At 47.0% G+C, this 21,999-nt stretch overlaps 1 protein-coding gene across 1 annotated transcript in view; it reads left to right on the forward strand.

Annotated features, from left to right (window-relative positions):
- The window catches only part of LOC141975431 (venom factor-like), a 52,784-nt gene that overhangs the window by 24,463 nt on the left and 6,322 nt on the right, over positions 1–21,999 (forward strand). The window contains exons 21-35 of the mRNA XM_074935797.1: positions 586–798; positions 2,078–2,138; positions 5,168–5,254; positions 5,885–6,088; positions 8,443–8,518; positions 9,253–9,412; positions 11,219–11,314; positions 12,331–12,481; positions 13,432–13,595; positions 14,987–15,145; positions 16,181–16,331; positions 18,624–18,675; positions 20,620–20,707; positions 21,215–21,304; positions 21,631–21,736. Of these exons, the coding sequence (XP_074791898.1) occupies positions 586–798; positions 2,078–2,138; positions 5,168–5,254; positions 5,885–6,088; positions 8,443–8,518; positions 9,253–9,412; positions 11,219–11,314; positions 12,331–12,481; positions 13,432–13,595; positions 14,987–15,145; positions 16,181–16,331; positions 18,624–18,675; positions 20,620–20,707; positions 21,215–21,304; positions 21,631–21,736 (1,858 nt within the window). The remainder of the gene's footprint in view (positions 1–585; positions 799–2,077; positions 2,139–5,167; positions 5,255–5,884; positions 6,089–8,442; positions 8,519–9,252; positions 9,413–11,218; positions 11,315–12,330; positions 12,482–13,431; positions 13,596–14,986; positions 15,146–16,180; positions 16,332–18,623; positions 18,676–20,619; positions 20,708–21,214; positions 21,305–21,630; positions 21,737–21,999) is intronic.

A 21,999-nucleotide genomic window follows, 5' to 3' on the forward strand; every position in this document is an offset into this window, starting at 1 on the left:
CTGCTACTCTGAAACTTTTAACCAGTTACTGATCCAGGAGAGGACCTTTCCTCTTATCCCATGACTGCTTACTTTGTTCGAGAGCCTTTGGTTTGTGATCTTGTCAAAGCTCTTCTGAAAGTCCAAGTACACTATATCTTCTGGATCACTCGTGTCCACATGCTTGCCGACATCCTCACCCCGCCTCCTCATCGCAAAGCCACAGCCCCAGGTGACTTTCATTGGCCGCCCTTCCTGTCCATCTCAGCTGTCAGTCTAAAGAATGAATAGGCAATAGGCAGAGATGAATAGGCAGAGCTTGCCCTGCTACTGTTTGTGCTGTCCCCGATCTGTGGGCAAATGTGGTACTTACGTTTCTAGGGGATGCCAGTCTGGATCCTTCGGCTTCATTGCACATCAACCAGTGCTTTTTAGCCTATTTATAGGACTTGTTCTTGGAGAGACGCTGCAAAATGCATTTGGCACCTGGCAGGATTGGACCCTCAGACCCCAGCTAGCAAAGCAGTCGTCTGTAACAGAGAGAACAGCTCCCCTCTGGTTACCATACTCCTCTGGGTAAAAGCTGCCCCCATGTTCTCTTCCCAGGTGCGGATGGAGCTGATACACAATCCAGCTTTCTGCAGCGCGTCCTCTTCCAAAGCGAAATACCGGCAGATCCTGGAAATCGAGCCCATGTCTTCCCGGGCGGTGCCACTCGTGATCATCCCGCTGGAGCTAGGGTTGCACGACGTTGAGGTGAAAGCCGCTGTCTGGGACTCGTACGCGTCCGACGGTGTGAAGAAGAAGCTGAAGGTCGTGGTATGTACTGGGTCACAGGCCCATCCCGTCTGGTCACAGGACAAGCAGCCGGTGGCCTGGCTAGGTTGTCTTTGGAATCTGGGCTTTACCTTACCTCAGAAGTTAGCACCTACGTCCTCGGCCCACTTCCTTCCCTCCACTGCAGTTACCACAGCAGCCTTGTTAATGGCCTAGTTGCTACACATAACTCTGCAAGGTGTCCCATGAGAGACCCGAGCTCAGCTGCTAAGCCCCCTAGCATCTTGCTCCTTGGACCAGCACCCTCAGCGGGCTCCATTTCTGCAGTAAAATTATGGGAGAACGTTTTAAAGGTATTCACACACACTTCATGGGAAATGTTGCTGGTGTATCTCAAGGAATCATCTCATGAGCTCTCGCTGCACAGGAAAGATGGTCCAGTAGTTAAAGTATTGACCTAGGATGTAGAAGACTTGGGTTTGATTCCCTGCTGTGCCACAGACTCCCTGTGTGACCCTTGGCAAGTCACTTAGTCTCTCTGCTCTTCAATTATCCATCTGTAAAATGGGGATGTTAGAGCTGCCCTACGTCCCGGGGGGGTTGTGGGGATAGATCCATGCAAGATTGTGAAGCACTCAGATACTACAGTGATGAGGGCCAAGACAGACCCTCCCAAACATCCTTAGTCTGGCCCTGTGAATAGTGGTCTGATATTGGAGGACATGAGTCAGTTATATTTGAGAGCGAGGTGGGTCCAGAAGTGCCAGAACTGACTCTTCCAGCTTGCCCATGGAAAATCAGTGCCATTTGGCCTCTTAATGGGAGACTTCACTTGGGGATGAGGGATTCTTCACTGAGAACTGCAACAACATATAGCCGGGAGAACACCGATTCCTCACCCGCTTGGTTCTAGGGGATTAACTCGTTCCTGGTAGAGCTCCACTGAAGTCAGTAGTTACACACCAGGGCGGCATTTGGGGCTGTGAATTGGGCTTTCCCCTTTTTCCTTCAAAGGTGCAGCCTGACCAGAAGGAAACATTCCTTCTGCACGCCACGAAACAGCTGTCTGCGGTGGGCGGGAGGCACGGGGAAGGAGGGGGAGGTGCTGATCCGCGAGGCCCGCCACTGGGCAGCAAACGCTGGGGGGGCAGGGGGAGAGCTGATGGGGGGCTGCCATTTTTTCCCCGTGGGTGCTCCAGCCCCAGAGGACCCACGGAGTCAGTGCCTATGCTGTCACCCCTGTCCTGGGACGAACCCGGCTACAACAACACTGCAAATAACTTTTGTTACACTTTGATCATGTGTTGTTCTTCCCTCCTAGCCTGAAGGGATGAGAATAACACAAACTGTTATATCCACTGTGCTGGATCCAGCTGCAGCAGGTGAGTAACCACAGTGATTGGTATCTGGCTGGTGAATCTTGCCCACATGCTCAGGATTTAGCTGATCACCATATTTGGGTTGGGAAGGAATTTTTCTCCAGGGCAGATTGGCAGAGGCCCTGGGGGTTTTTTGCCTTCCTCTGTAGCATGGGGCACTGGTCACTTGCTGGAGGATTCTCTGCTCCTTGAAGTCTCTAAACCACGATTTGAGGACTTCAATAACTCAGACATAGGTGAGAGGTTTTTTGCAGGAGTGGGTGGGTGAGATTCTGTGGCGTGCGTTGCGCAGGAGGTCGGACTAGATGATCATAATGGTCCCTTCTGACCTTAGTATCTATGAATCTATGATTTGTCTTTATATAGCACCTTTCATTCTGCAAGAGCCCAGTGAGCACACAAGGTATAGATAAGTGAGGGTGTCTCATTTTTGGAGCACTCGTTTGTTTCAAACGCTTTGCCCAATTTGCCTCAGACTCACCAGAAAAATTCTGCGCCTGCCATACGATCATGCCCGGGGATTTTCAAATGGATTGCTTCAGTTTTTGGTGAGATGTGAGGCTGCCAGTGTCAAGCTGTCAATGGAAGACTTGCCTCAGTTCCATGGAATACCCCACACTTGTTTAAAATTTGGATGAAATATGGACATTTCTTTGGTCCCTCTGTCTGCCTCACACAGTCATGTAACACCACTGCATATATCCATCTGAGGTACTTACACATCCCGTAGTAACTGAGTGTGACAGGTTGGACCCCCCTGTCCGGGGTGCCACCTGATATGCTGGGGTCCCACTGCGTCCGCCCGTTCCACCAGCCTGGGCTTCCTCACCCTGGCCTTGCTGTGCCAGGCCTTCAAGCCTTCTCTGGCACAGACACAGGTAAGGCCGCACCCAGCGGCAGACACAGACTGAATCAGCTCCGTGTGGGAAGATTCAGCTCGGGGATTTACCCAGCGCTCACATGCACACCTTCTTTGGGGTGTAAACCCAAAATAATATTGTCTTGCGCTGTATAGAGAGATCTGCACAGCGCAAGCTCATAAAAATCGCCCCCTTCCTCAATGTGGAGGGAGATACGCACAGCTTTTTGCCCCTCCCTCCCCCCACCCCACCCCCGAATTGCACAAACTGGGTTTTGGAATAAACTAAAAACTATTTTATTAACTATAAAAGTCAAATTATAAGTGATGATTATAAGGGATAGCAAACAGAACAAAACACATTATCATAGAATGTGAGGGCTGGAAGGGACCTCAGGAGCAAATAAAACAAAACATTTTTTTAAATTTTTAAACAGTTTTAATTACTGAGCAAATAAAACAAAACATACAAACTAACCTTAATATACTAAAGAAACAGGTTACGCATCGTAATTTCTCACCCTAAATGTTGTTTTAGGCAGGTTGCCGAGTTTCTGCAGCTCAGAGTTCCAGTTATGTTTCTTTACAGGCTAGACCCCAGTTCTCAGCCTGGACTCAGCCCTTGCTTAGTTCCTTTTCCTTCAGATGTTTTAGCAATTTCCTTCTTGGACAGGAGGCAATGGAGAAAAATCTGATTGCCTTAAATTGAATATACATAAGGCAGGAATCTTTTGTTTCCCAGTCTGACCCCCTCTCCTCTTAATGGAAAAACACTGAAAGCCCAAGATAGGGGTCTAGTACCAGGTGAGCCGACCACTTGACCCTGCAGTGTCAAAGCAGCAACCCCAGGAGCTTCTCAGGAAGGCGGGAGATTAGTATCTTCCAAGTCTTATTGTTCTTCCCAATGGCCCACTGAGGCTGATTGGCTGCTGTCTGGTGGACGTTCCCCCGAATACACACACAGTTGTAACTGTTACCTAGTCAATATTCCTAACCTCAGATACAGAAATGATACATGCATACACATTGGATAAACGCTTTCAGTGGATCATAACCTTTCCAGTGATACCTCACGTGACTGATATTGCCTAAAACGTAGTTGTGCCATATTCGTATCATAACCATATTTCTGTGCAGAATATGGGGAGCCGTGTCACACTGAGCACCTCATGATCTTTAATGTACTTATCCTCACAATGCACTTCTGAGATAGGGAAATATTTTTATCCCCATTTTACAGCTGGGGAAACTGAGGCACCAAACTATTAACTACTAGCCCAAAGGCATACAAGGAGTCTGCACCAGAGTAAGGAATGAGTCCAGGTTCTCAGTCCAAGGATAATGTCTTAACCAGTGGACTAATGTTCCTCTCAAAGGAGTCAGACACAAATCAAAGCAGATTTTGGTCACACAATGTTGAGTACATTTGTAAGCAGTTAATAAAGGGTTTAAAATACTATTATATGTTATAAGCAGGGTGCAGACATAAGCAGTATGTGTTGCAGATATCAATAGAAGGTGATGTAGACGGTTATAAGCAACCTGTCGATCTGCTGGACTCTAACAATCTCTAACTATTGATTAGCCATTTATTAAAACATATATTAAGAAGTTGTCAATCCTTTTATAAACTATGTATATAAACTTTTGAATATAAAGTGTGACACAGATTTTTCTATTGGCTGATGCAAGAAGTAGCTCTCAAGGGTAGAAGAGGAGAACATTTTAGAAAATGTTTGAGTCCAAAACTAGAGATGATTCTCCATCACTGGAGGCAACGGAGGAAGAACAGAGGCCCAACCCCGGACTGGTGCCTCTGGGCACTACTGCGGTACAAATAATCATAATTAATAATAAGGTGAAAAGTAGTGGAGAATCAAGCCACTAATATTAAAGTCTTTACCATCACTTTAAATCAGCCGAATTCATGCCTGTGATCACACAGCTGGTTTGGCTTCTTAGGAAGTCAGCAGTATGAATCCTGGGACAATCAGTTTGGACTGCAATGTCACCACCCCGCTCTCATCTTGGTACCTTCCTCCATCTCCCTCCACAGGGCGTCATTTCAGGCTCTGTATGAAGGCAGGGAGCCTGTGACCCAGGAGAAATAGCAGCAGCAAAGCCCATGGGACGCTCATTATTTTCATGGCGGGTTCTTTTCTCCTTTTCACAGGTGGGGAACAGGTAACGAAGGTGAAAGCTCCAGATATAAATGATATCGTTCCAAATACTGAACCAGAAACCAAAGTCAGCATCAATGGTAAGTAAGAGCCTGTGATTGTGTAGTGCTTAGAAATCGGACTGAGTGAAACTCAGAAGTTCGTAAGACTGTTAGGCCAGAGGTCAACAAATGGACCGAATGTTACACAGTCTTACAAGTTTTTTTTCCTCATGAGTGAGTTTTTAATCGAGGAAGAAATACGGTGGTGGTGTTCTTTTTGTGAATTTTCTTTGCGGGAGCTGTGGAAAGCAGCAGGAGTGTTTGCTTTCATCTCTGTTATTAGAGTTGTTCCCTGGGAACTGAGACTTAGTGTTAGAGACCAAGATCCCGGAGAGAGGGGTCTGACCTGCATGCTGTTTGCAACTCCCTCTGCTCCAGGACTGGTGTGCATAGTGTAAATGAAACAAGCTGCACTGAAAATATACCCAGACTCCACATCACTGACTTCTCTTCCAACCTGCAAGGTCCCAGCTGGGGTTTGGATCAACTGATCCAGTCTTAGGACCCAGTCCTACAGGGCAGTGGGTGCCCCAGACTTCAGGAGGCATTGAGGCACATTTCAGGTTCAGAGTGTAAGTCTACAGAACCCATTGAGGGATCACTTTCTCCCCATTCCTACAAGCCGCCACTCCCATGCTTGAATTCACACCAGGTTCTTCTCTTGGCCAGGAAACCCCGTGGCTCAGATTGTAGAAAACTCCATTGACGGGGCCAAGCTGGGGCATCTTATCGTGGTGCCTTCTGGCTGTGGGGAACAGAACATGATCCGTTTGACCCCAACGGTCATTTCCACCCACTTCTTGGACAGCACCCACCAGTGGGAGAAGATGGGTGTGGATCGCCGGGCTGAAGCCATCAACCTGATCAAGAGAGGTAAGAGGCTTTCCTGGGTGACAGCAGGTCCTTCTCCAGACTCCTGTTCATTACTAGGGGTTGGTTATTCCTGCATATGGCTATTGGGTGGGGGCTAGGATCGCTAAAGTGAGTGGTGTCAACCCTATAGAATACTCCTGGGGGAATTCTGTGCCAAAAATTAAAAATTCTGCACACAATATTTTAGAATTCTGCAAAATTCTACATATTTTATTTGTCAAAATAACACAATATAATCACACCAGTTTCAATTATTTTGGTAGTTTATTTCAAAATACCTGTCAGCAAGTTTGTCTGTAACAGTACAGACAACAAAAAAGATTCAGGAAATATTTTTTGACAAATAGATTCCTTACTAGGCATATTCCTTCAGAACTCTAAGTAATTCATTTAAACTACAATACAGAAATGTATTTCCCACACCCCTCAGAAGCAGTGCAAAGGCTTGGGGGAGCCGGGGGTGAGTTGGAGCTGCAGGAGAGGGAAGTAATGGCTGGGAAGGAGCCTGGGTGTGAACTTGGAGGGTTGTTAGGTGTGGGTAGGAGAAGTATGGTATGTGGGTTTTTTTGGGCGGGGGGGAGAGATTGTTAGGGAGCCTACCCCATGCAGACCCTGGCTGACCCCTAGCCTCTCTCATTCAGTCAGGCACATCTGCCCCATCCCCATGTGTCCCTGTACCCCCAGTTCCCATGTGTCCCTGCTGAACCCGTCTTTGACACACATCCCCAGCAGCCCCATGTGCCCCATGCTGTCCGTCCCCCCATATCCCGTGCCTCCTGACCTGGCCCCATGGGCAGAGCACTGTGAGTAACACAGCCTCTCTTCCCTCCACCTGGCAGCAGCTACCCTCTGTTCTGGTGCCACTGCAGCCCTTGGTGGGTGAAAGGCTTAACTGCAGCACCTCTCTGGCTGAATGTATTTTCTGCAGGCAAAAAAAATTCTGCAAGGGACATGAATTCTGCCCGTGCGCAGTGGCACAGAATTTCCCCAGGATTATAGTAGAACCATTTTCCCATATGCTTCCGGCTCAGATCTGTCTCACCTCAACAATTAAATTGTTATTTTCTGGACTGGTGAGTCTCAGCCCACTTCCTAGTGGGACAGATGTACATAGTTGATGGTTAAAATCTGTTCCATCTTGATAACAGCAAAAAACTTACTTTGGGACTGACGTTTGGGGGTCTTTGTGTGTTAAACTGATGATCTCAGGTCAGTTCCTAGCAGGACACGTCGGTGTTACCAAAATCCAATCTGGGGGCCCCAGAAGGAGTGCCAGAACCTGGTTAGAAGTGTGGGGGGCACCGGCACCAGAACTGTGTCGCTGCCCCCTGCTCCTCCTCTTCCCCTTGGGGCCCCGCCTCCTGGCCAGGCCAGAAGCCAGAGCCAGGCAATGGTAAGAGCTGCCCAGGGAGCCCGAGCTGCTGTGGGAAGCCCCGGATCCCCCACCTGCCCTGGGGAGAGGGCCAAGGTGCCCGAGAACAGCTGCTGGCCCATGTCCCCACCACCTGGGGCACACCACTGCCGGTGGGATCAGGGGCAGGGGCTCCAGTCTAGCCTCCCACCCCCTCCAGGGGCGGGGCCTCAGGTAGAAGAGGTGGGCCAGAGGCTAGCCTCCCCGAGCCGGTGGCTCACCCACCTCCCATGGCACCACTCCTCCTGTCGCCTCTGGCCCGAGGCTTGCAGTTCGAGGGGGCAACGCCTCCCCTGTTCTCCCAAACTACGCCCATGCCACCACTGCTCCACACCTGACCGAGGCTACTCCGCCTATGTTAAAACCTGGGCGGGCATGGCCCTCGCACTTTTAAAAGTTGGGGGGGGCATGGCCTCCCTAGTTCACCACCACCCCCAGTTCTGGCACCCCTGGGCCCACAGGGTGTGGCAGGCCCAAAGGTTCTTTGTGTCCAGGGCCCCAACAATTCTTAATCCCCTTCTGCCAAAATCCTCGCTCATCTGACCCAGGACATCTTGCGGCAGTCTCTATAAAGCAGCCAAGACATGAATGTGTCATGGAGATTCCTCCTATCTGATATCTGTGCCATGCTCGGCTCACGGCTCTGTGTGCACTAGGACCAGAGTTTAGATGTGATGAGTGCATTAGCCTGAGCCAGCATGAAAGTGACTTGGATCCTGGTCTCTGGAGTGCTCAGTTTAGTTGCTTCAATGGGATGGATTCCCAGTCCCACTGGCTGCTGCTAACAAACACAGAATGGATGGCAAGCAGGTAGCTGAGGGTAGAGATCGTGTTTTGCAAAGAGGAGCGAGAGAAGGAGAAAGGGGAGAGGGATGACAGATGGGAGGGGTAAGGCGGGAGAGGCGCACAACACATTTCAAAGATCTTTCTTTCTCCTTTTCAGGTTACACACAGCAACTGGCATATAAGAAACCGAACCACTCCTATGCAGCCTATTTAAGTTCACCCTCAAGCACATGGTAAAGGCAGCTTTTCTATAGAGCTCTGCTGAGTCGTGTAGAGTTTCTCCTTTGTATACCATTCCTCTGGAAGACATGAGCCAGAGCAATCTATTCCCCTGGCTATACTGAAAGGGCAAAGTTAATGTGTAGAACTGGATCTTCAGAAAGGTACACCAGGGGATTAAAAACAGAGGGGACTTGATGGCATCAGAGATTGGTAATGGAACGCAGTTCCTTGAATGGTTGCTGACACTAGTGTGGCCTAGATCAGTAAAGGTCTGACACGTGTTCATTAGAACCTGATGGCTTGTGTGAAATGAATTTGGTGGGTTTTAGTCCAGTTCCCAGTGGGAAGGTGTCCACAGCGCACACAAATTCTATAATCACAGCTCTCCTAGTCATGATCCCATCACATTTCACGCTAAGCAAAGTAAGACTTGGATGGTGGAATGCCAGTGAAAGCCCAGTTACTGCAGGAAGTTCTGTGCCGTACACCCAAGGATTTCTAAACATTCACATCTCACTCGCTCGCTTATTTGTGGGCGCGGTAATCAAGTTACTGCAACTGATTTACTAGAATGATCCAAACAAAATCTGTCCTGACACCAATTATTGATGAAGTTTTCATACACGTTTAACTCATCCATCAGCACAGATGGTAACACTTTGGCTCAAACATCTGTGTGGAGGAGAATTTCAGGAAGGCAGGAGTGATCTTCTGACCTGATTGATTCTGCATGTTAACCCCTCAGGCTGACAGCGTATGTAGCAAAGGTCTTTTCCCTGGCTAGCAAGCTAGTGGCCATAGACTCTCAAGTTATCTGCGGGGCTGTGAAATGGCTGATCCTAGAAAAGCAGAAACCCGATGGCATCTTCCATGAAAATGCTCCAGTGATGTCTAAAAGTATGATGGTAAGTTTAACCTTAGTTCCCACAGTACCCCAGACTGTCCCCATTCTATTCAGCCTAGCAGCTTGACACTTCCGAAATCAACAGTTTGCCTCACTAAGCCAGATCCCAAAGTCTTTACTCTTTCTCACTGGGTCCTTACCCAGGCAAAACCTCCGTTGAAGTCAATGAAAATTTTATCTGAAGCAGAAGTCAGTAAAAGCTGAGTAAATATTTGGTTTGGACCAGTGTCTGTGTAATTGCTCTGACACAGTGGGGCACACGCTCTGTTTCTAGTGGAAGCCCCAGCTCTGTCAGCCAAGGCTGTAGCAGACTTATCAACACCTATCTGTGGCCCAGCCACTACTAGAGAGGGACAGAGCATCCCCCTGAGTAATCATGGGTTATATTTGTAGCTACCTCTGGCATTTCTGAGCCTGCTTAAATAGGGACATAACATACTTTTGGGTGAATTCTGTGCCAAAAAATTAAAAATTCTGCACACAATATTTTAAAATTCTGCATATTTTATTTGTCAGAATAACACAATATAATCATGCCAGTTTAAATTATTTTGGTAATTTATTTCAAAATATCTGTCAGCAATATAGACCAAATAAAGATTCTGGCAATTTTTTTTGACAAATAGATTCCTTTCTAGGCATATTAATACAGAACTTTGAGTAATTAATTTAAAGGACAATACAGAACTATATTCCCTGCACCTGTCAGAAGCGGTGCAAAGGCTTGGGGAAGTCAGAGGTAATGGAGGAGCTGGGGGAGAGGGAAGGAGCCTAGAGTGAACCTGGCTGGAGGGTTGTTGGGTATGGGTAGGAGAAGTATGGAACAGGTTTTTTGGGGGGGCAGGATTGCTAAAGAGTTGGGGAGCCTCCCCCATGCAGACCCTGGCTGACCCCAAGCCCTCTCCCATTCAGTCAGGCACATCTGCCCCTGTCCCCACACCTCCCATCCCCATGGGTCTCTGCAGCCTCCTCCCCCATCCCCATGTGTCCCTGCAGCTCCCTTCCCCTATCCCCAGGCTCAACACTGTCAGCCCACTAGCTCCTGATCCCGTGCCCCAGTCTGTCTCCCACTAGCCATTCTGAACCCCAGCCTGTGGACCCCCCAGCAGCCCTGTATGCCCCACTCTGTCCTAACCTGGCTCCACAGGCAGGGTGCGGTGATTAACTTCTACTCCTGGAGGAATTCTGCGCCATTGGGCACACAAAGAATTTTTCTCCCCACAGAAAATACATTCTGCCCCAGAAGCGCTGCAGTTCTGCCTTTTGCCCGCCAGAGGCTGCTGCAGCACCCGAACAACCAACGGCACTCCTGCTGCTGGCTGTTCTGGTGCCCTAGCGACCTTTGGTGAGCAAAAGGCAGAACTGCAGCGCTTCTGGGGCGGAAATGTATTTCCCGCCGGAAAAGAAAAATTCTGCGGGATACATTAATTCTGTGCATCTGCAGTGGCACAGAATTCCCCCAGGAGTACTAACATTTGCCACTGCCATGGAGAGAGCGGCCGACATCATGTGGCTGTCTGCATCCCTGCAAGCTGGGCCGTGGAGGATGTAGGAAGCAGATAGACAAATAAACAGAGGATGTGTACGGGGATGGATGGGTAGTGTTTATGGGGGGATAGGTAGATAGGCCATTTCTGGTTGGTGCCAGTGCACTGTGACACTGCTGTAACTGGTGCCCAGGTACGGTAGCGATGAGGGTGTTAAAAATGCAGAGATAAATCTCATCAGTCGATTCAGTAGAGTAGAGAGGTAGATAGATAACATCATGAATTCTGTCCTTGAGGTTTGTTCTTTGTTTCCCCCTTAGGGAGGGTACCAGGATGCTGAGCCTGAGGCATCTCTGACGGCTTTTGTTCTTGTCGCACTGCTGGAGTCCAAAGACATTTGTAACACTCAGGTCTCGGTGAGTACGTCTATCATGTATCTTCACTTATTCGCATTATTTTCCTTTCCAGATGTGGTGCGTGAACACCTGATGGAAAGAATTTGGCCTAAAGTAATGAATGGAGTTGCCAGATTTGAGTTCACACGTCAAACTTTGCTCTGGGGCCAGATTCCACATCCTCCAGAGAGCTCAGCACAATCCTCCAGGAACTTAGATTTATATTGTAATAAAGGCAAATCCCTGCTCCAAAGATTTTTACAATCTAAATAAACAGGACAGAGCAAGGACATATTATTATCCCCCTTTTACTGATGGGGGAAAGAGGCATGAAGAGACAACTGGGGTCTAAATTAGCCATTGGGGTCTAAATTAGCTGTTACCACTCAAGAAAGAGATCTTGGAGTCATTGTGGAGAGTTCTCTGAAATCATCCACTCAATGTGCAGTGGCAGTCAAAGAAGCTAACAGAAGACAGAAAATATCATATTGCCTCAATATAAATCCATGGTACGCCCACACCTTGAATACTGCATGCCGGTGTGGTCGCCCCATCTCAAAAAAGATATATTGGAATTGGAAAAGGTTCAGAAAAGGGCAACAAAGATGTTTAGGGGTATAGAACGGCTTCCGTATAAGGAGAGATTAATAAGACTGGGACTTTTCAGCTTGGAAAAGAGGCGACTAAGGGGGGAGATGATAGAGGGCTATAAAATCATGAGTGGTGTAGAGAAAGTAACTAAGGAAGTGTTATTGACTCCTTCTCATACTACAAGAACAAGGGGCCACCAAATGAAATTAATAGGCAGCAGGTTTAAAACAAACACAAGAAAGTACGTTTTCACGCAACGCACTGTTAACCTCTGGAACTCCTTGCCAGAGGGTGTTGTGAAGGTTGTGTGCGGGGAGAATGAAATTCACACCCAATACAATTCCATGAATTGTTTTTTTAAATATAAAAGTTAATAGAATTTCAGCCTGATCTGTGGGCTTGGTTTCTTGATGTGTTTGTTTTGTTTTGTTTTTTTGACCGCCCAGAGTCTGAAGAACAGCATTAACAAAGCTGGGGAATACTTGGCCAGAAGGTATCCATCTCTGAGAAGACCTTACACGGTGGCTCTCACGTCCTATGCCTTAGCCCTGATGGGGGAACTGGACAGCGAGAAAGTGCTTATGAGCACTTCAACAGGTAGATTATTGGCGGGTTCTCAGTACCAGAAAGATGTGGCCAAGTTGGGAGGGAGCTCACAGGAGAGAGGGGGAAAGTGATCAAAGGGCTAGCGAGATCTACAACAGCTGAGAGTTTGGTGTGGTTTTGTTTAACAGTGAGTATTGGTTAGTTGGCCTGATATTATTCTACTCTGTACTACAGTGACACCCTACCCAGATCAGGGCCCCCTTTTGCTAGGCACATGGCAAGAGACAGCCCCTATCCCACACTGCTTACAGTCTAGTTCAAAGGCATCTAATCAAATTCATTAGGCCCAATGAGAGTGGGTTGCTTACTTCTTTCAGGCTCCTTTGAAAATCATAGTTTATGTAGACAAGGCAGACTGATGGGGAAACTAAGACCCAGAGAGAATGTCTACACTGCTGTAGAAGACCCGCAGCTGGCCTGGGTCAGCTGATTTGGGCTTGCAAGGCTGGGGCCATGGAGCTATAAAACTGCAGCATGGTCACTCAGGCTTGGGCTCTGAGACCCTGCTGGGACTTCCCAGAGTGGGGGCTTCAGCCCAAGCTCAAATGTATACTGCAATTTTATTGTCCCGCAGCCTGATCCCCATGAGCTCAAGTTAGCTGACCCGGGCCAGCTGCAGCTGTGCCATGGGTCTTTTATCGCAGTATACATGTGCCCTATGCAACTTGTCCAAAATAGCTTGTTTTAGGGAACTGAGCTGGGAACTGAGCCCGGATCCGAGTCCTAAGCCAGCGTCTTAACTGCAAGACCAGTCGTCCTTTCTGTAGCACTTAGATATTTTCTGTGGGAATATCAATGTAGCTATGGATTTGAGTCACACTGACCAGTCTTCACATGGGTATGGTTCAAGAGGTGGTATTTTCCATTTGGAGCTGCTCAGAATGTGCCGTTCTGTGTCCTGGTGAAGATTATTCTAGTTCTCGTTCTTTTATGGCGTTTAGAGGGAAATCGCTGGGAAGACACGAACACCCACACCTTCAGCATTGAGGCCACCTCGTACGCTTTGCTGGCCTTGCTGCACATGAAGAAGTACGAATTGGTCAGACCCATAGTCAGGTGGCTGACAGAGCAGAAATTCTATGAAGGGGGGTATGGATCTACCCAAGTGAGTATAATCTTTGGCAGACATAACCATATGTTTTGTGGGAAGGTCTCCCAATAGAAGGAATGGAAACCCCATCACTTGATCTACTGAGAGGGAGACTCCACCATAGGGAACAATCGTGTGTTAGTCCAGGAGGTCGACATGATAACCTAATATAAATTCATAGTTTCCAAGGTCAGAAGGGACTGCTGTGAGCATCCGTTCTGACCTCATGTATAACACAGGCCATAGAGCTTCCCCGGTGTAATTCCTTTTTGAACTCGAGCAGAGTTTATAGAAGAACATTCAATCTTGATTTTAAAAATTGCCCATGGTGGAGAATCCATCATGACTCTTCGTAAAAATTGTCCCAACGGTTAACGATCCTCGCTGTTACACATACTTCACGTGTAACTTTTTATGTGTATTAAATTGCCACTCATTTGTTATGCTAGAATTATAAAAAATATAGGGCAGAATGGGCCCTTGCTAGGTCATCTAGTCCAGTGACTCTCAACCTTTCCAGACTACTGTACCCCTTTCAGGAGTCTGATTTGTCTTGTGTAACCCCAAGTTACACCTCACTTTAAAACTACTTGCCTACAAAATCAGACATAAAAATACAAATGTCACAGACATTATCACTGAAAAATTGCTGACTTTCTCATTTTTACCATATAATTATGAAATAAATCGATTGGAATATAAATATTGTACTTACATTCCTGTGTATCATATATAGAGCTGTGTAAATAGGTCATTGTATGAAATTTTAGTTTGTCCTGACTTCGCTAGTGCTTTTTATGTCGCCTGTGGTAAAACTAGGCAAATATCCAGATGGGTTGATGTAATCCCTGAAAGACTGCTGTGTACCCCCAGGGTAGCGTATACCCCTGGTTGAGAACCACTGATCTAGTCCAGTCCCCTGCACTGAGGTAGGACAGAGTATTACCTAGATCATCCATGACAGGTGTTTGTCTCACCTGTTCTTAAGAAACACCAATGACAGAGTTTCCACAACCTCCCTAGGTAATTTGTTCCAGTACTTAACTATCCTTACAGTTAAAAAGTTTTCCTAATGTCTAACCTAAACATAAGGCCTATAGTGGCTTATAGCAGGTGGATAACCATTTCCCCATGAGCCTCTGCTATTGGGCTGGCTCATGTCTGTGTTAATGACTATATGTTAATCACCACACAAAAATATATCTCCTGCTATCCTGTGTAACATCTAACACTGAGAGTTAACTGTTGTTGTATTTTCAGTTCCTGTTCATTAAACAGTTAGGGTTGGGTTCTGATCTCATTCACGGACCACTGGGGTAATTTGGGAGCCAAAGGGATGCAGGCCCTTGGTTCATGACAATAGGACAATAAGGTGTAACCCTCTTGTCTTTTTCCTGGTCTTCCAGGCTATCATCATGGTGTTCCAGGCTCTTGCGCAGTACCAGATAGACATCCCACTACACCAGGAGCTGAATTTGGATGTTTCTGTTCTTCTGCCTGGCCGTGCTAATCCCCTCATGTACAGGATTGAGTATGAGACTGCTATGGTGCTCAGAACGGTGGAGGTACTGTTTTTTCCTGCTGCCACAGATCCTACTGAAGGCTCCTTCCTGGCCATGCGCTAGGACGGCTGTGAGGGAAATCCAAGCGTCTGTGCTCTGGATCCCCAGGGTGCTTCCTGGATCCCCAGGGTGCCCAATCTCAGGGTCCTTAGGCACCACAGACACTGACCTTTTTCTTTTTCCCAGTCGGTGCTCCGCCCCCCCCCCCCCCCGCTCCATTTACATTTGCTCCAGTGAGAGTAATTATTTCTGAAAAGTGGAACAGCTCGAATTGGAGAGCTTGAGAAAGCCCTTATGAGAATGTCCTATAGCCCAGTGGCTAGGACACCCGTGTGCAATATGGGAGACCCCAGTGCAAAACCCTTCTCCACAGGCAGAGGGGAATTGAACAAGGGTCTTTGATATCCCAGGTGAGTCCCTGACCACTGAGCTAAAAGTCGCAAGCAGAGCACTACCTTTTCCTGCTGCCTTTCTGTGAATCTACCCCTTAACAAAGGCTTCTTTCCACCCAAAATGGATTTATTTATTTATTTATTTATTTATTTGCCAACAATTTTTGTAATTTTCAGATTTGGTTCGGGTTGAACCTAATGGTTTTTTGCCAATTTTTTTGGACCTGCCAGCAAACCGAAAGATCAGTTATTCACCCAGCTCCATAGTTACTTGCCCAGCTCTAGGCATTACCATCAGATGGTTGTTTACTGTCCTGCATGAGATGAGTTGGGAGGTCTCCACTCATTGATGGCGAATCCCCATCGCTCTTGTTGACAGGCTCAGCAGAGAAACTAATGGCTGAAGGAGTGAATGAGAGTGAACTCCCTTCTGTAATAAGACTTAGCATTTATATACTGCTTTATAAGAACAAATGTAACCCCATTAAGGGGACAGTAGGTGTGTATGAAGCTCACCCTGCACCTGTTTGGCATAGAGAACATCAGAAATCTTGCAAGCTATCAGTCTGGCAAGTTTCATCAGCACTGGCCTATTTAAAATTAAGAAATTTAAGAGTCACCCAATCTGACTGCGGATTCTTTACAGACTAGGCTGAATAAAGACTTTGTTGTGAGAGCGAGAGGCACTGGGCAAGGAACCTTGACCGTGGTAACTGTTTACAATGCAAAGATACCGGAGGATACATCTCAGTGTAAAAACTTTGACTTGAGGGTGTCTGTCAGGGAAGCCCAGAATGGTAAGTTACCTTCTGACTGGTTAAATTAAGTTTGCTGTCGCTACCCAAACACCTACACAAGTAGTTAACTTTACACACGAGAAGTCCCATTGAAGTCAAATGAGCGTAAAATCAAAGATGTGCATAAATGTTTCCCGAATTGTGGCCTAACTTAAGACCAGGAGAACAGGATGCACAGAGTGAAAGGAGCAGAAGAGAAATATTAGTATTAGAGCAGGACCTAAAGGCTTCAACCAAGATCAAGGACATATTGTGCCAGGCGTTGTACATACAAATGGTAAGAGACAGTCCCTGCCCCAAAGAGCTTCCAATCTAACCAGCCAAAGGGAGGAGTCTTATTCCCTTTACACAGGGGGAACAGAGCATTTCAGTTACTTTCCCATGGAGTTTGGATCAAAACCAGGAGCTGTGTTAACCCCCAGACCAGTGCAGAGTTGGGTGGGGCATAAAGTAATAGTGAGGTCAAGGCGGGTAGGGTAGCAAATGCAGCAATGTTTCCTAGTGGACAGAGCACTGGCCCGGTACTCAGGACATCCAGGTTCTGTTCCCTTTTTGCCACTGGCCTGCTGGGTGACCTTGGACAGCTTACTTCGCCTTCCTGTATCTCAGTCTCCCCAGCTGTAAAATGGGGATAATGACACTGTAAAATGAAAATGGAAAATACCATAGCACTAGTTATTATGATTACATCTTTTTTCTTTTGCTAATATTACTGTTATCGCTCGGCACTACGTGTTCCGACACAGGGTCAGTCCAGCTGCGGGACAGCGTGCTGGCATCATGCCGCCTCTGACCAGCAGGGTTAGAACATTTCGTCATCCCACAATACCATATGGATGAAAAGTCGGGCATGGGACTCTGGGATTTGCTCCCTCTAAACGGGAGATGAGTCTGAACCAAGAAGTTTAGAACTGAGTCCACACTTCTCCCAGGGGTTGGGTGCTCAGATCTAGGGCTCGGTTCGGCTTGCTATAGAGATAAGGGTCAAAAGTTTGGGAGCGCTCATGTTGCCTTGGAGGTCGAGTCATCACACTTGTCAGTGGGCTCGGCCTTACAGCCATCGGCACTGAAAATGTGACCTGTTGCTTCTTTAGCTAATAACTTGGCTGACTCTTTAGCTAATGACTGGGCTGCTGTTCTTGATTTGAGCCCCTAGGGGGAGACATGAGCACACACACTTAGGCTATGTCAGCGGTTCTGAAACTTTTGTACCGGCCGACCCCTTTCCCATAGCAAGCCTTTGAGTGCGACCCCCCCTCTTATAAAGTAAAAACATGTTTTTATATATTTAACACCATTATAAAAGCTGGATGCAAAGCAGGGTTTGGGGTGGAGGCTGGCAGCTTGCGACTCCCCATGTAATAAAATTATGACCCCCCCCCCGCCCCGAGGGGTCCCGACCCCCAGTTTGAGACCCCCTGGGCTATGTGCCCACTACAGGTTAGGGGTGCTCACATACGCACGCTAGCATGAGTATAAATAGTGATGTCGCTGCGGGGCCATGGGTAAGCGACCGAGGCACGGCTAGCCGCGCTGAGTACTGATTGCAGCCCCACCACTATTTATACCCTTGATGAGAGCGAGCATGAGTACACATACATGAGCCAGGGAATCACACTCCTAGTGCGTAGTGTAGATGTAGCCTATGCCAGAGCCAGGATTTTGTCTTGGCCTCTGGGAGAGATCAGGGCCAGCCAGGAGTTTTGGATCAAGTTCTGAACTTTCCAAACTACGCGGGAGTTCAGATCCGAGCTTCTGATTCAGGCCTCTCTCCTCTGATAACACACAAGCACATTTCTGTGGGAGTGGCTTTTCACAACTGCCAAACTCACGCATTCATAGTCGTGTCCCCAAAAAACAATGACATCCGCTTAAAATCGTGAGATTTTTAAAATAATACATTTGGGGTTTGTTTTCTTTGCCTTCTGGTTTCTGAGTCTTTCAGTTGCTCCCACTTCACATTTTAAGCTTTTCTCCACAACCTCAAGGTCTAGAAACGGATTTATATGCTAAGTGAAAGCTGAGATTCTCATGCCATCTTTTGTTTCCAGGAGCTGGGGCTTAAAGAAACCCATCAAAAATCGTAAGACTTACCACAAGAGTTGGCAATGCTGCTTTTTAGCTTGTGTGTCAGGTATCCTTCAGAGTGGCTGGTTCCTTTGGGATTTTTTTCACCCCAATTCTAGGATCTATTCGATTAAAGTGCTGAGTTTCCAAGTTTGGGGGCTTTTTACAAAACAAAAATGAAACTTACACCAAAAAATATTTTTTCCTCTTTTGAAACATTTGTAGCTAAGAAGCCGGAAGGAGCCCTGCGTTCAGTCTTCATCAGAATCTGCACCAGGTGAGAACACTGACCTTTAATGATAATGTTGAAGTTGAAGCTAGACAAATTCAAATTTACAAATAAGGTGTAAATTTTTAATAGCCAGGATAACTAACCATTGGAACGCTTTACCAAAGAGTGTGGCAGATTCTCCATCACAGGCAATTTTTAAATCAAAACTGGGGGGTGGTATTCTGGAAGATGCGTGCTAGCTCAAACAGGAATTATTCTGGGGCAGTTCTGTGGCCCGTGTTATAGGAGGTCAGAACAGACAATGACAATCGTTCCTTCTGGCCTTAGAATCTATGAATATTGTTACACAGGACACACTTCCATAGAATAAGGATCAGTATTACTGAATAACTATTATGAGCCCCAGCTGTTATCTAGCCCTTGTCATTAGGAGATCTCAAAGTGCTTTATAAAGGAAAACAGTATCATTACCCTGATTTTACAGGTGGGGAAACTGAGGCACAGAGCAATGCTGTGACTTGCCTAACCTCACTCAGGAGGTTTGGGGCAGAGCTGGGAATAGAAGCTAGGTCTCCTGAGTTCCAGTCCAGTGCTCTATGCACTAGACCACACAGCAGCACAGCTGGGTTTGTTGCTGGTCTACATGGAAGGATCCTGGCCCAGCATGCACTGGTCTTGTATAAATCCTGCAATGGCTTCCTCAAGGAAAGTCTCTGGTTGTCATGCTTTAAATTCCCGGTCAGGAATAGAGAAGGGGCTAGGCCCTGCTGTGATGAGAGCCATATAAATACCTCATGTAAGTATCCAAAAAGGTACCTCACTGTCCCTCTCATCTTGTCTTTAAACTCTCCTTTGCTCTGATGCCCACACAAAAAATTTGACAACAGTTAGGCAGCGGGTGAGCTGAGGCCAGGGCCCATCATGCTGGCCAATATTGTCTCATTGTTTTCTTGGGCTTTCCCATCAGTCGATCTCTACCTGTTATATCTGGCCCTGTCCTTGAACTGTAAGATCTTTGGGGCAGGGAACATCTTTTGGGTCTATGTTTTTACAGTGCCCAGCACAATGACTGGGGTCCTAGGCTCTACAATAATTAATAAGATCAATAATACCTAGAGAGCGAGAGGCAGATAAATAGACTTTATAGCTAATTCCCAGCATTGTCATGCAACCGTTCTGGCTAGAAACTTCCAAGCAACTAGTTCACACTCTATTCCAGGCATTTCAACAAATGAGATCTTTCGTTTCTTGTTGAATTTCTGTCCAAATGGCCAGTTCCACAAGCAAAGTAGAACATTTTTTTCCAGAGCCTGTGGATTTGCAGCCACGACATGTTTGAAACGGACTCATTTCCCACTCAAATAGGGAAGGCAGGCCTGCATTGGAGTGTAAAAATACTACATGTTGCTTTGTTTTCTTTCCCATGCAAATCGACTTGGGTTGTTTTTTTTTTAATTTTGAAAATTTGAATCAAATTGCAAAGAATATTCGGTTTTGAGGTTTTTAATTTTTCCCTGTCCCTAATTGCAACTGGAGCATCTAAGCAAGGAAAAGACCCAGATCTACAGAAGTATTTAAGTGGCCAAATAATGCAGATAGGTGCCTCATGGGGAGTTAAGTGTCTCACTCTCATTGACTTTCAGTGGGAGTTAGGCACCTAACCTGCTGATCTGCTTTGGTAAAACTCTTTAGGTTAGTTTTACTCGTCGTAAATCTGGCCCTAGATGCCTCAGACAGATGGGCTTTACCGCTTAATACCATACTGTGTTGGTGGGAGCTTCAGAAATGTATGGATACTGTGGGGAGAGATAGAGGGGTGTATGTGGGGGGAGAGAGAGAGATAGATGGGTGTATATGGGGATGGGTGCTCACAGGCTATAGATTTTCCTAGAGGACAGCGGAAGAAATATTAAGAACTGGCAAGTCAATTTCAAAATGGGTTTCTCAGTGTTAAATTTTGGTGCAAGGGCATTTGCTTTTCCCCGCTAGGTACCTCGGAGTGGTTGATGCCACAATGTCGATCCTCGATGTCTCCATGCTCACGGGCTTCTCGCCAGATTTGGATGATCTGACCAGAGTACGTTGGCATCATCCGAGCTATTCAGTAGAACAGGAAGGCCCAGGCTAAGCAGAGCTTAAAGCTCCAGCTGGGGGAGGTTCTTCCCACCGTCTGAGACGTGGAAGCTACACGAGGAGGTTAGCAGCTGGATGGCTCAAGGCATCGGGCCATGGAGCCTTTCAGTTGTAGGACAGCAGGTCTCCTCTGGTCAGCAATGGAAACTCGTTACCATCAGGCAGTATTGTGTTGTATGTGAAATAGGCCCCCCTGCATATAGAAATCATGATCGTCAGTGAGGACTGTACCTGGGACCTTTAGCCCGACCCTCTTGCACTTGACCTAAAGCAATAACCCTTTCAGCTCGAAGTAGGGTCGGGCATTATGCAGGCCTGCCACTAGAGGGACATATGATCTCATCCATATTATATGGTTTAGAAGTGGGGCTTGACTCATTTTGGTGCGGCTTCCGGATTTTGCGTCCCTGCCTTACCGTGATGCTTCTTGCTTTTCCTTCATTGTGTTTAGCTTTCCAGAGGGGTTGACAGATACATTTCCAAGTATGAAATTGACCACTCTCCTTCGGACAGAAGCACCCTCATCATCTATCTGGACAAGGTAAGACTTTACAAGGGCGTTCTCTGATCTTGTGTTAAATTCAGGAACTACTGCTGCAGGCTCCTGCTTTAGCCAAATTGCACTCCCAGGTGTCCCCAGAGACGCCCAGGTATAACTGATGGCAGAATCGCCCGCAGGATAAATTGTGCACAGGTCCTGTGGTCTTTAATGGGAGATGTACCAGCTAACACCAACAGCTGAATCTGATCCCCCATGTATCACCCTTTCTCCTTCAACCTTTCTCTCTTTCATGCCTTTTTGTCTCCTCTGCCATTTCTTCCTTTCCAAAGACCTAAGCATTCCTTTTCTGTTCTTTCCCCACCCAGGTTTCACATATGGAGGAGGAATGCCTGCAGTTTAAAGCTCATCAATTTTTCGAAGTTGGTCTCATTCAGCCGGGGTCTGTCAAAGTCTATGAGTATTACTCTTTAGGTAACAGTGAGCTGTATCTTTTCTCATCACTGGGGTCACGCCCAATATGTCCCTTTCCCCAGACACTCAGAGTTTTCTGTTATCATGGCAGCAAACATCTTATGGGAATACAGAAATTGATCAGGTGCATGAATAAGAAAAGCACCAGTAGTGACAAGAGTTCTCATTCTTCATGCTTCAAAGCATGAGCTGATCACCAGTCGGGAGGAGGAAAGAACGGACAAGCCATGTGGCCCAGTAAGGTGCATTTCATGCCTTCCTGT

The sequence above is a fragment of the Natator depressus genome, chromosome 20, assembly GCF_965152275.1.
Source record: "Natator depressus isolate rNatDep1 chromosome 20, rNatDep2.hap1, whole genome shotgun sequence".
Lineage (NCBI taxonomy): Eukaryota > Metazoa > Chordata > Testudines > Cheloniidae > Natator > Natator depressus.